Below are 13,541 nucleotides of genomic sequence, written 5' to 3'. Positions count from 1 at the left end.
GGGCCAGAGTGGGTTGGTTGGTTAGTCCCATTCCCACACACTAAGGCACTTTTGTCTGAGGAGGAAGCTATGCTGTTCAGAGGCACATGTGTGAAAGTTGAGATACACTTACAAAGTAGCCTGTTCCCAAGCTGGAAGGAGCTGAGCTCTGCAATAAAACACAAAGACAAAGTGGAAAGTCAGTGATGGTTTTTAACACGTTCCAATCCACACAGCTCATTACCAGCCCTTTCCAAGCTTTTCATCACTACATCACAGCACCAATGTGCTGCCCCTTGTCATCTGCTACTGAAACAAACACGCTGTTGCTTAATTTTTCCCTTTACATCTCTCAACGACTCTGAGATGGTAACGTGCTATTTACTGAATTCCAAGCTTCTGCGGTGGACGTAATTGCCAATTTATTTGACAGGCAGCTGGGTAATGAATTAATGATGGCATTTCGCCCTGCACTGAGACTAAACAGACACTCATCAACCAGCCTCCCTGACATGCTGACATTCAATGCCCTGGACTCCAGCTACTCAGCTTCGTGGCCACAAAGGGGCAGGCGGGAGGGGGAGAAGGAAAAAAAAAAAAGTAGACTGACTTCAAAACAAAAAGCCCGGTGGGTTTGGATGACTTTTTCAGTGTATGACCTGTTTGCCAATTTATTCCCGAAAGGCCCTGGTTAGTACACACATAGTGCTTTTCTAAAATGAGACATTTTGTAAACATAATTAGTAGTCTGAAATGTAAAGAACGCGTGGGCACAGAGAAGCCGCTTCAGTCAACGTGCCGTTTTCTCGAGAATGCAGCCACTACAATTTCCCATTTGGATGTCCACATTGTTTGACAAACCAAGGACTTAGAAAGAAAAGAAAAACCACAAGCAGCAAACATCTACAGTGTGAAATAGATTTCAAAACCCAAACTCATAAAAATAAGTGAAACCAATATTATTACCATGGGAAATAATCGAATGGTTTAAATGCTTTACACAAAAAAACATCATGAAATTCAGTTTAAGTGGGGCATGATCACAACCTCTACATTCACAGGAATTAAGGAGATAAAGGGTTTTGTTTCATTAGTTTTTCATCTAAGCAATGGGGATTACACAGCAGGTTCTCTTAGAGACACAGGGAGAGACTGAAACATCCCAGTCCTAATCCAGGTCACTGCCTGTTCCATTAGAGGGTGGGTGAGCAGTTCCCAGTGCTCCTGCCCGGAGAGTCGATGGACAAGGAAGCAAAAAGCAGAGGACCATTCTCTAGTGAGCACTGAGACAACCGGTCTGTAACTCCTGTAGCTCAATTCTCATTTCTGTTCCTCAGCACAGGCTCATTTTCAGTAATGCCACAGCTCAGGGATAACCAGGAACTGCAGAGGGGCCCAACCAGCCTGGGCAAACCACTGGAAAGACTGAGAATTTGCATCTCTTCATCCCTGTTCTGAGACTCTTCTGCAGGGGACTCCAACAGCTGATCTGCAGTGCACAGGTCTGGTTATCAGCCTGCAAGGGATGCTCCACAGAAACAAATAAATTCCAAAGTCCTCCTGTCCCCACTCCTGCTGTTCTGGAGCCTCAAGTTCTCTCTACCACCATCATCCACAGCAAGGCCCACCTGGCCCAGTGGCAATGCCCCTGACAGTGCCTCTGCTCAAGAATGGGCACTGCAGATCTGGGAACAAGTGGCCATGAGGCCCCAGGGCTCAGCACAAGTGCTCTGCTTTCCTCAGTGTTGCTGTGACCATTCTCTGTGCTGGGAATAACCTGGTCACCACCACAGCCCCGGTCATTGCCCAGCCTGGCCACTGTTCCCAGATGGGAAGTGCGCTCCGTGGGCCACAGGCCCTGGATTTGGGAGCCTGTGGCCCCCAGGCTGCAGCTCTGCAGCCCCTGGCAGTGAGTGCAGTGCAGCACACTCCAGTATCAAACACATCCACGTTCCTGGCAAAGCACACCACAAAGCCTGCCTTCCCCCTCACTCATCCTGCTTTCTGCTTCATGCCATTTACATTCTTTTAATTTAAGCTGGAGAGATCTGCCCACAAGTACAACACGTGCAATCATTATAACCACTTTTGTTTCAGCTATGTACAGATGCCAAGCGAGTCCCACTCTTTCACTAACAATTTTTAAAACTTACTTCACTGGCTGAAAGCTCCAAAGTTTGCCTTCTGCATCTGTGTGTAATTTTTGTCTGCTTTCTATTCCAAGTTTTGGAAGGATTAAGTATCAAAACAAAACAATAAAATGGAAGAAAAAAAGAATAAGCAAACAAAATATTTCCCACTGAATATTTTCATTCCTTCAAAAGCAATGTTGCAATGGCTATGGGAGGACAGTCGAAACATAGCAGTCAAATGACTTTCACTGAACAACTGTGCATTTCCAGGGAATTTGAGTTTGCTGGATGGAAATATAGCCCTTCACACATTGCATGCTGCATATGGAGAGTACAGTTTGCAAACTCTTTTTAATTGAAGTACAAAAGACTGTGTTGCACATGCATGGATGACTACGTCAGCTGTGTGTGAACCGTGTGTTGACGGAGCACGAAGGCTGAAGCGAGGGCTATGCAAGAGACAACTTCTCACCTTCTGGATAACTCCCAATAGCGACAGGATCCCACTACCCAGTGCCCAGCCTGGGTACCAACTGCACAAGCATCTTTACAAGCCCATGCTGAGTCGTGATCCTGCACTGGATGGTTCTACATCTCTTATATAAAGTGTGCCTATAATAGAGGTAATGGTTTCACTTTCCGAAACCCTTTGCAAAATAGGACATTAGATATACTACTTGATATTCACACAACCACCAGCAGAAGCCTGCATTAGGTGCCCATCAGCAAAACACACTTGCTTAAAATTAACATGGTTTTGGTTTTGTTATTTTCATTCTGGGTTTGTTTTTGTTGGGTTTTTTTGGGGTTTTTTTTTGTTTTGTTTTTTGTTTTGTTTCCTTCCTTTCTTAAAGAGAAGAACTTTGGCCCAGAAGCAAAAATGTAGTAACCCTCATGTAAGCATTAGTTTATTGTGTACCAAAGAAAATTACATCCTTGAGGTCTTGGAAGGCACAGTTATACCCATTTTGCATATATATTGTGCATTACTTGGGGAGCTGGGTGGGGAGAAAGACTGTGTTGTACATATTTGTTCTGGCTATTGTTTATGCAGGTCTGACTGAATGAAGGAACAGTGGGTATCATTTCAATTTCTGATGTCAACATCAAATTACTTATTTAATTTCATGCCTGGCGAAGCATTGTATAGCTACACGCAGAATCATTTCACTTCATTTGTTATGCTGTGTTTTCTTGGCGATTGGCTTGCCTTCCAACTGACAGCTTTAATTACGACATGAATTTGATTGCACTGCCGAGGAATTAACATAATGCAACAAAGCATTTAAGCACCCAACCTTAGACACACAAACACACACATACACCCCCTCGCAAACACACACACACAAAGCAGCAGCCACTGCAGCTGATCAGCTCCTGGCACACGCACACAAACACACACAGAGCTCTGCTTGTGTGATCCCACTTCGGATACAGCCAAGATTGCTGGTGACATTCTGGAGAAGGAACAGCACTGAGGATTTCAGAGCACATAACCCAAAGACTGTCCCTCAGTTTGTCTTTCTCTGGGCTCTGTACAGGTGGGAGGAATGAGAGACAAGAGAATTGGAAATATCCCATATTTGAGCCTGAAACCGTGAGCTGCCCACAGGATTTACCTGCTGGGGGTGTAGACACGTTTCTTCACGAAGCAAAGAGCAACAGACCTGATGGGCAGGGGACTTCAGGACTTCACCCTCAGTGATACCTCACTGTGACCTACTCTCAAAGCCCACAAGGCAGTAGGAGCACACAAAGCACTGGGAAAAGGGAAGCACTCATGAAGAGTGCATCAGCTTGGATGAGAGCCCAGTATGAGACCTTTCATGTAGGGGCCAAATGGAAAGATTCCTGTCCCACTCCCTGTTCAGGAATTGGAAAAACATTCCAGACAGAAAGGTGCCAACTGTTTCTTCTGGTTTGTGATTCCTTGTTCAGCAAAGCAAGCAGAGTCCAGGCGCTCCAGGCTTCTGCTGTGCAGCAAGAGTGGATGATGTGCTGCCTCCCAGCCCATGGCCACATGTGAGAGGCTTCTGCTACTCATCCCCTCACTGAAACCCTGCAATCAACACCAGAAGCAGCAGGCAGGGTGAGATCAGATAGATCAGGGATTTAGGAATGTGCACCAAAGGAATCAGGTGTTTCGATTTTTTGATCGGCAAAGAGGTGGCTGAACCCCTGAATACTCAGTGCATTCGCCATCCAGGTTAGATGTAATTCTCATGTTTTCCTCAAGTAAATCTCCTGGCTGTTTTGTGAAACATGACTAAAAAGTATTCCAAAGAGGGAAGACTCAATTAAAAATAAATACGTACAGAAAGATAAGGAAAACAAGTTGACTGAGCTCCAAGCTGAGCAAAAGAGAAAGCACTGCCATCTTGTCTCCAAGCAAGATCTCAACAAAATGAATTCTACTACTGGCAAGATTTTGATGAGATTAAACTGACTACAGCACCCTATATATAAAGGAGGAGCAGCTCTCCAATTTCTCTTTTAGGCCCCTGGAGCTACCTCCGTCCATAAAAGAAAAAACAAGTTGTCATTCCAGAAAAACCCCAACCTATAAAGGGGAGAAAGGCAGACAGCCATGGGTTTATGAAATTCAAACAGGGAGCTGCATCAGGGCACTGCCACATGCCTGCACTGGAGCATTCGAGCAATCATTATCCCTAATCTAGCAGAGGTCAAATTCTCTGCTAATTATGTTCTCTCACAGAGGGGTGTGTGCCTGTGCACACACGTGCAAGATGAGGACAAAGAAAGGAGTTGATGGAAATCAGTCTCACTGCATTGCATCTGACAAGAACAGAGGATATTCCTCTTCCTACTGTCTGAGTATCTCAAGCCTCATTAGGAGAAAAGTCTCCTGTTTAACATGGTCTTTTCACTGAATTATCTTCTTTTCATTTCTGCCCACCTCTCACAATTGCTGCAAATTACCGGCTTGGATCTCATTAGCCTGGAAAGGAGTCACTCCTTGTAAACACACTTTGCATCACTCTGTCTTATCCAAGGACTGCAGGTATAGTTACAACAGGCAGAGTTGAAAGATCCCTGTCAGGAGAGAGAATGAAGGCACTGACGTGTCCGTTTGCAACTGCATATTCATTATCCCACCTCCCTCATCCTGCATCTGTCACTGAACCATCACTTAGGCCCCACATCAAGGCCCATGAAGCTCCAGCACTGCTGTTTCACCAGCCTGCTTACAACTGGGGATCAGGAAATGATCATCTACCTGCAGTATGTGCACTTCATTCATTATCCACATTTCCATACAGGAGCTTAATCTTACAATGCTGTCAGGCTACATTAGCGGAGATTCATTATATTTCATGGCCAAAATTTGCTTTCTGACCTCAGGGTTACTCTGCCTGCCATGTCTTATATTTTTGTTGTATCTTCTGTTGGGTGTACAACTTTTTGTGTATTTTTTTCTGAGAAAATAGTTGTGAAAACAGAAACAAATCTTCAGAGAAAGCTTACTCTGTTTTCTGACACGTTTCCTGGACAGTAACTGGTGATTATCATTAGACAACTGACTTCTTCAAAAGATATTATTTAAAATAACCTTATTAAGCTCTTGAAGCATCTTTGTGTTCAAGATCAAGTTCAGGGCAGGCTCCCCCACATGTGAAAGTGGAAGTATCACTGGCACTTTGTAAGGCCCTGTCATTTCAACACACGGGGTGTTTGCTTTGGGAGAGAATGGGATGTGCTGCTCTCAACTGAAGGAGTCTGAGAAAGGCCACCACAGGCCCAGGTAAGATGAAAACTATCTCATGCATCTTTTTCAAATCTCAGCTGAACTGGTAACACCAGACCAGAGACACATGCTTGTATTGGAATGAATTATCAAAGCATAAAGGAAATTTCCTTATTAAGCAGAATATAAATTATGTATAACATTTTCAAATGTTCACATAACGTTCCTTTTGAGCAACCTGTGAATCCCTATGTCCTCTCTCAGATGCACTGGGGAAGTTGTATTTGCTCTCTACTTCCTTTCAATTTGCCACAGTGCCAAGACAAAGGAAAAGTATTGTAAAAACATCAGAGAAAAAGTGGATTTGATGGGTGGAGGGGGAAGCAGGACTCTGCTCTCACTGCCAGGTCTGGCACTGCAGTGCTGTGAGCTGCTGGGAAGCTCAATAAGGCTCAGAGCTCTCCACTCAGTACATTGCAAGGGAGCAACAAGGCTAAATTAAAACCATGTGTGTAAGGAGCTGTGAAATTTTTTTGCTGGAAGGTGCTGTGTAATTGTGGAGTTCATTGCAGAGACTTCTCAGCTGCCACAGGGCTCAGAGGCAAAGGATGGCAACGGTGACAGGCTGCCATCCACTGCTACCTGTACAGAACATTTACTCACTATCTCCTCTGGTTTCAATCTGCTCTTCCAAGGAGCCCCCAGAGTGACCTCACCTGACAGCTCTGAAGGGCAGGCTCTGAAGAGTTTAGCTGACTGTACCCATAAAGGTTGGCTCTGGGGAAGAAATGGACCTCTACAATAAGGTGACAAAGGGATGTGGAAAGAAAGTACTACAGATTTCACACTTTCACAGAAAAAGAAAAAATCAGGCATCTGTTCCAGTGATATGCACAATTCAGCAAAAATTGCTAGCTGTGTGCCTCGAGGCTTAAATTTGCACAACGAAATGTATCCTTTACAAAGGTATTTCTTTTAATGCCTGCTCAGTTCAGTTTTATTGGATTGGCCTATAGAGGACACCATCTGGTATCTGTCATCCAAATCTACATGGACATGCTATCGATAAAATCCCCATTTCCAAAATGTGGGTTAGTTGAAAGTAGGGCCAGATTGCTGGCTGATACAAATTGGGCTGACTAATGTAGCCATCCATGCTTTTACCAGTCAAGGATCTGACCTACAAAATCCCCAGTTTAGATACTCTTTGGGGACAGGGCTGTCTTTATATTCTGTGTTGTAAAGCATGTAGCACAGAGGACACAGAACCATGAATAAAACACTCAAGGATTGTGATGGTACACATAATAAATAATAATAATCTGATTGCGGCAACAGAGAGATTTCTGTAGTCATTCCTCTGTCAGAATAACTCGTGTGTGTCACCCCGTGAATGGCCAGCATTCTCCAGGAGAAAAACACTCTCCACAGAGCTGCCATCTCAGGCACTTCTACAGCAGTTTAGGTAGAGCAATAAAGGCAGAGCTTATGCTATTGTTGGCCATGTTATATCAATTCATTATATATAAGTTAGCTGAGTCTCTCTAGACACTCTAATACTTTTCATAAAGACAGTATTTAGCCCAAAGAAATACATTCTTTTCCTTCCCCACTTGGGGTAAAAAGAGGCCACCTCACTTCTCAACTATGCAGAACATTTTTACTTCATTAACTGGCCTTCGAATGTTTCAAAAGTAATGAGTATTTGCACACAGAAAGACATTGTATCAAACTTTAAGAAGTTTTCTGAACTGGGGCAGGAAATTAAGTTATGTCTTCCTCTCCAGAAACCCCAAAAGAAGGAGATTTTAGCAACAAACCATCCCAGAAACTAAATTCCCGTTATGACTTACGCCCCTCAGAAAAGCCCAGCAGGGTTCCCCAGAGCAGTGTTCAGCTGGAGGAGTCATACTCACGTCACTGAGTCTTTCCCGGGAGCTGCTCCGATGGAAACCCTTGGACTCCCCGCTCGCGCTCTCGCTGTCACTGTCCCGGCAGCTGTTCTGACCTGGCTTGAGCTGCAGGAGAGAGAGAAAACAAAGAGAGACAGAGTTTAGCCTGGTCCAGGCAAGTGCCCTTGTCCACTGCTCTTCTTTAACCCAGCCCCAGGTGCACACGAGGCAGTGTCTATGTGGTGCTTTCAGCACTGTCACCGTGTGACCTTGTGCCAGGGCAGGACCTCAGTGAGACCATGAACACAGAATCTCGTGCACCACAGAGAGGGTGTGAGGTCCAGGGGCTGCAGGCAGGAAGGGGCAACACTCGTGTCCCAAGGAAATCACAGTTTAAGGCCTTCATTTGGGAAGCTTTTAGACTTCTCAAGGTATTTCTGCCATAGATAAAGTTGTTAAAGTTACCGTCACATTGCAGCCTGCACAGAGTCAAACCCTCCCTCATTACAGCACAATGTAATGTGGATTCTGAGATCCATGGAAGCCTCCCCAGGGGAAGAAGAAGTCATCAGTCCATAGAAGCCTTTTTTGGCTGGACTACCCCCTAACCACATTGCTTGGTATTATAAACAATTCTTGACTAACCTCAATGTTCATAAAACAACATGATCTACTTAATAGGTATCAAATTGCTTATGCCTTTCAAGCCAGCTTTAATGAACTTTACCGGCATTGTAATAAATAAAAAGTACAACCCCCCCCCTACAAACTGTATTTTCATTACAATTGAGAACACATCTGCTTTCTCTTATGCTGTGGACTGTGCAGGTCAACATGTGACACAGCAGTGCACTGAGAAAAGCATTTACCATATACATTCATTACACATGTCCACGAGCACATATACAGCAAGGGTATATACATATACACATATATACACATATATCACCTACATCCACTTCAATGCTGAAAATGCATGTATCTGGTTTAATGTATCTTTCCACATATTTTGCTTGAACATATTAAAATTTTCATCTAGCCTTTTGATGCTCCATTTGAACTAACCTCCTGTGAAGACTGGTTACTCTAGAGGTCAATTCTGGCAAGAAGTCCCTTTCAGAAATTTCGATCTAAAATCACATACATAAATACTGGCAGCAGAGGTAAATGCAGATAAAATACTCGGCAAGGTATCTAATGAGGTATTTTATGAGACACCTACTACACTCAGTAATATTCATATCACAAACACTAAACAACTTCTCCTAAGTTATTCTAATTACTCATATGATCATAGCAAGCTCTATTCAGACTGTACAGGAGTAGACATTCATTCATCTCCATTGGACTGGAGATCAAATGTTCCTTCTCTGTGAACACTCTCCATCACCTTTTCCCCCCCTCTTTCTTCTCTCATTCCTATTTCCACACACAAAAATTCACACAGATGCTCTTTTAATGGTGCATGCAAGCAAAATACACTTGTGCTGATGCACATTCCCACTGTACACTGTGCTCACCCACAGCCACTGCTGTCCTGCCCCAGGTTCACTGAAGGACCACACAAAGTATCCTCACTCTTTATCCATCATCATTTTCTCACTACCAGAGCAAACTGTATCTGCAATTTTGGGGTGTGTGTGACACTTCTCCTTCATCCCTTATTCCCCTCACTCTATAAGGCACCTTTGGGTGCTCTCTATCAGTCAAATCAAAGAAAGGATATAAAGCATATGAAACTAAAGGTTCCAACACACAGCTGAGTTGCAATGCATGAACACAACTGCAAAAAATGGCACAGGCCTACTCTCAGCTCAAAGAAAATGTAACAGAAGAACTAGAGCTATTTGTCAGACACTTACAATTTAATAAATAAACTAAATATTCCACAGCTCAGCCAGAACATTTTCCAGTAAAATTATTTTTATTTCAAATGGAATGGTTTATCAGTCAGATCTAATAGATCTTGGTAGCATTTTTTGGAGGCAGAGGGGAGGATAACGAATTCAAGTCTTACACTTCATATATAACTCACTGATCTTATCTAGGACCTCTGTGTCCTGTAATTTTATGGTCTCAAGTTTACAATTTAACCAACCAGAGAAAATGAATCAAGTTTCCTTGACTTGGTCTTTTGTCAACATCTGCTCAATGATGGAAAAACTCTTATTGCAACTGGGGCATTAGGAACTTTTTTTCTAGTCTCAGATTTTATTTTTAGAACTTCAACTTATTTTGTACACAATTTTTACACATTAGTTATTTGCTAACTAATCATAACAGCTCAGTTCTATACTTCTTCTACATCATTAATTCCAGCTAGTTACAAAGAAGAGAAGAAAAACCCAGCAGGTGTCATTTTTCTAGACACAATTTACTCTGAGTAAGAGAATATGACCAAGATATCTGAGCCTTAAATTCTGCAGGAACAAAGTGAACTGCATAGACCAGACAGCAAACTTGGAAATAAGTCCAAGATTTATAAGCTTCCCATATTTTCCTCTCTTTTTTTCCAAGTTGAGTTTCTCCATGTGCCAAACTGTTGAGGGTTTACATTTTATTCCAAAACCCATCAATCTGTGTTAAATTAAAAAAATAAAGCATGGAAATGTGCCCGTTGTGTTCTTTTAAGAACCTTAAGTTACACACAAGTGCACATGAGAACACTTAACGTGGACAGGCAACGGGTCATTTCCATCTATTCACACAGATTCAACTGCATAAAACAACACTGAAATAACACAGTGCTGCTAAAAAGGTCCACAGATAAAAGGCTGGATCTTTAGTTACACTGCATGAGTCTGGTGCATCACTGTGGAGTGCACAGGAGCCCTAAAATCAGTTTCTCCTCAAAAATGGAACTGTCCTTGAAAGAAATTTGAAGTGCAACGTGGACAACCCTTGTTCCTGTGTCATTCCTGGCAGGGTATCCAAAGCAAAAGGCAAAGACAGCACAGAATTCCCATGGTGTCCACTCAAGGTACCCAAGGAATGGCAATAGGACCCCAGGGAATGGCTGGAGCTGTGTCAGGGCAGGCTCAGGTTGGATCTCAGCAAAAAGTTCTTCCCCCAGAGGCTGGTTGGGCACTGCCCAGGCTCCCCAGGGCAGTGGGCACAGCCCCAAGGCTGCCAGAGCTCAGAGAGGGTTTGGACAACACTCTCAGGGACAGAGTGGGATTGTTGGGGTGTCCTGTGCAGGGCCAGGGGTTGGATTGGATGATCTTTGTGGGTCCTTTCCAGCTCAGGATATTCTGTGATTCTATGAAGGTCTCACTGAGGAACTTCCCACATTACCACAGCATTACTCTTCTAATTTGCACCAGGGAAGGAGTGAAAAAGATTTTACAAAAAGTGTGTTTGACTCTACGCTTTCACTGTACAGTGGGAATGAATTTATCCATGTAGGGATCCACCTAAAGGATATCACAAAGAGGAAATACCGACATTTTCTAAACTGAAAGCACAAACACCTAAAAACTCAGACTGTCTCAGACTCACAGGGAACATGCACAGCCTCAGGGACTCCCCAAGTGAGAGAGATGGGGTACATGTAAAAAAAAGTGACAATCAGGACCTCAAGAGCACTTGCCCAGGCTGGACAGCGCAGGGCTGGACCCTGGGGCATACCCACAGCTCCAAAACTTTCCTAGGAGTTTCTGGTCATTCATGGCATTTTTTGAAATCTTTTATTGTATTACAGAACCTATTAGTTTGTAGTGCCATTAAATCTATTGGAGGATTCCAGAAGTCAAGCAGAAATGGATAAAGTCATAACTACACTTCTATTACAAGAAAGGAAAAGGAAAAAAAAAATCAGCTGCTGGCTGAGGGCTGAATTTTATTTCTGATTTTTCATTACAGCCACCCCAAACAGTGAGAGGAACAACAGTTCTTCCCTGCTCCCCAAAACTGGACTATTTAGAGGTTTTCTATATCAGGGGAGTTCTCCCAGTTGGTGATGATGGAGCCTCTCCCACACTATGGGACTGGATGATCCCCCTCACCACTCTGGGGCACTGCAGCAGCAAGGATGGCTTCTAATGGTGAAGTGGCTCTGCTGCCAAGGTGAATTAAAGGAAAAAAGCCCTAAAACCCCCTGCCCACCCCCCTGGGTTCTCATTCCTCCCTTTTGTCCAGACACAGGTCATACAGAGCCGCTGTGAGGGGTCCCCTCAGCCCACACAGGTCTGAGAGCCCACCCCCCTCAGCGCCGTGGCCGTGCCTTGGGGACACTGAACCGAGAGGCAAAAGTGCCACAACAGTGAGGGGTGTGGGGAAAAGTGACAGTGGGTGTGGGGAAAAGTGACAGTGGGTGTGGGGAACAGTGACAGTGGGTGTGGGGAACAGTGACAGTGGGTGTGGGGAACAGTGACAGCGGGCCCCGGGAGGGAGGAGGTGCCGCGGGGCTGGATCCCCACAGCCCACAGGGAGTCCTCAGGGCAGCAGGGCATGTTCATTCCCTGCAGGAACTGTGTCCCCTGGGAAGCTCATGCATTTTCCTCGAGGAATTGTCACCCATGGGAGTGGCAGAGAGGAGCTGCCACAGACCAACCACAGCCCCATCCCTCTGCCCTGCTCGAGGCACACAGGGATGGGGGAATGAAGCCAAGCTGGGAGGCAGAGGGTGGTGTTGCAAGTTTACTGGTCTTTCTCACTATCCAAATCTATTTTAATGGGTAATAAATTAAATTTCTTTTCCCCAAGTCAAGACTGTTTTGCCCATAACTGTCATGGATGACCTCCCTGCCTTTACCTCACAAGGCTGTTCTTCTTCCCTCCCCTGCCCTGCTGAGGAGGGGAGTGTGAGAGGGGCTGGGGGCAGTTTGGCCTCAGCCACAGTAAACTCACCACACTGTGGTTTGGAGAGAAGTGCTTGCTGCTCTTTGACTGAGTCACAAAACTTCAGACGCAACACTGCTGCCCTGCAGAGTAATGTGGAATAGAGGCAGAGCTGGAGACTGGCAAGAGGGACCCGAGAGTGACAGGGGCACAGAGAGAGCACAGAGAAGAGAGATGTAAGATGTAGGACACTGAGAGTAACGATTAAATGAAGAAAGACAGACTAGCTCAGGCCTAAAGGTCACACAGAAACCATCCAGAAATTGCTAAGATTATGAATAAACCAAAATAGATGCAAAAACATCAGTATGAAAGTGCTGTAATAGCAAGAACTAACAGTATCTTCATTCAGGGCATAGAGGGATTTTCTGGTGACTTGGAATCTAGTGGAACTAATTTTGCAGCAGGGAAACACTCATCCTTATTTTGTGACAGTGAAAGTGCAAACAGAATACTCATCTGTGTCCAGGGAAAGCAGGTCTCTGCTCCGCTCCTTCTGCCATTCAACGTTTAAGAGTAAAACAGACCTAAACATTAAGGCTTAGGAGTAGGATAGATCTACAGGAATAGTGCCATAGTTACAATGTTAGCCAGGCATTTCTGTGACATGAAAGATGGGGACGTGAGCCATAAAACACTCCTAAGGATAATCCATAACAACGTGGCTCTCTGTTGCCTTTTGTCTCAGGAAGGAAAAGAAGGAAGGAGAGAGATAGTCAATCATGTTAAGAGGTGTAAGGGAGGATGAAAGGGCAGCTGAGCCCCAGACCCCAGGGAGCATCATCCTCTCGGGACCACAGTTTGCTGTGCTGGACCCTAAACCACTTTAGATAATTCCATAGTAGCAGTGCCTGGTTAGCATGTAACAAAAAGCAAAATAAAAAACCGAGAATTTAGCAAAAGCCTTTTTCACAGAGCTTATATATCATGTCAGAAACACCCTAATGTGGCTCTCCTGAGCTTTTTTTATTTTAAAATATATTTTAATTTAAA

General features: G+C 44.3%; 1 protein-coding gene across 4 annotated transcripts in view; it reads right to left on the bottom strand.

Moving 5' to 3' along the window:
• The window catches only part of LOC116796521 (autism susceptibility gene 2 protein-like), a 402,708-nt gene that overhangs the window by 50,905 nt on the left and 338,262 nt on the right, over positions 1 to 13,541 (bottom strand). For 2 of the 4 annotated variants that reach the window (XM_032707168.1, XM_032707171.1), the window contains exons 3-4: positions 7,734 to 7,835; positions 113 to 148 (exon numbers count right to left, since the gene is read on the bottom strand). In XM_032707168.1, the coding sequence (XP_032563059.1) occupies positions 113 to 148; positions 7,734 to 7,835 (138 nt within the window). Of the gene's footprint in view, positions 1 to 112; positions 149 to 2,684; positions 2,724 to 5,050; positions 5,166 to 7,733; positions 7,836 to 13,541 lie in introns of those variants that run through there. The other 2 variants (XM_032707172.1, XM_032707170.1) reach the window with 2 other exon arrangements.

This window comes from Chiroxiphia lanceolata, chromosome 20 (genome assembly GCF_009829145.1).
Source record: "Chiroxiphia lanceolata isolate bChiLan1 chromosome 20, bChiLan1.pri, whole genome shotgun sequence".
In the NCBI taxonomy this organism is placed as follows: domain Eukaryota; kingdom Metazoa; phylum Chordata; class Aves; order Passeriformes; family Pipridae; genus Chiroxiphia; species Chiroxiphia lanceolata.
Note: the sequence above shows the minus strand (reverse complement) of the source record. Positions and strands in the feature narration are given on the sequence as shown.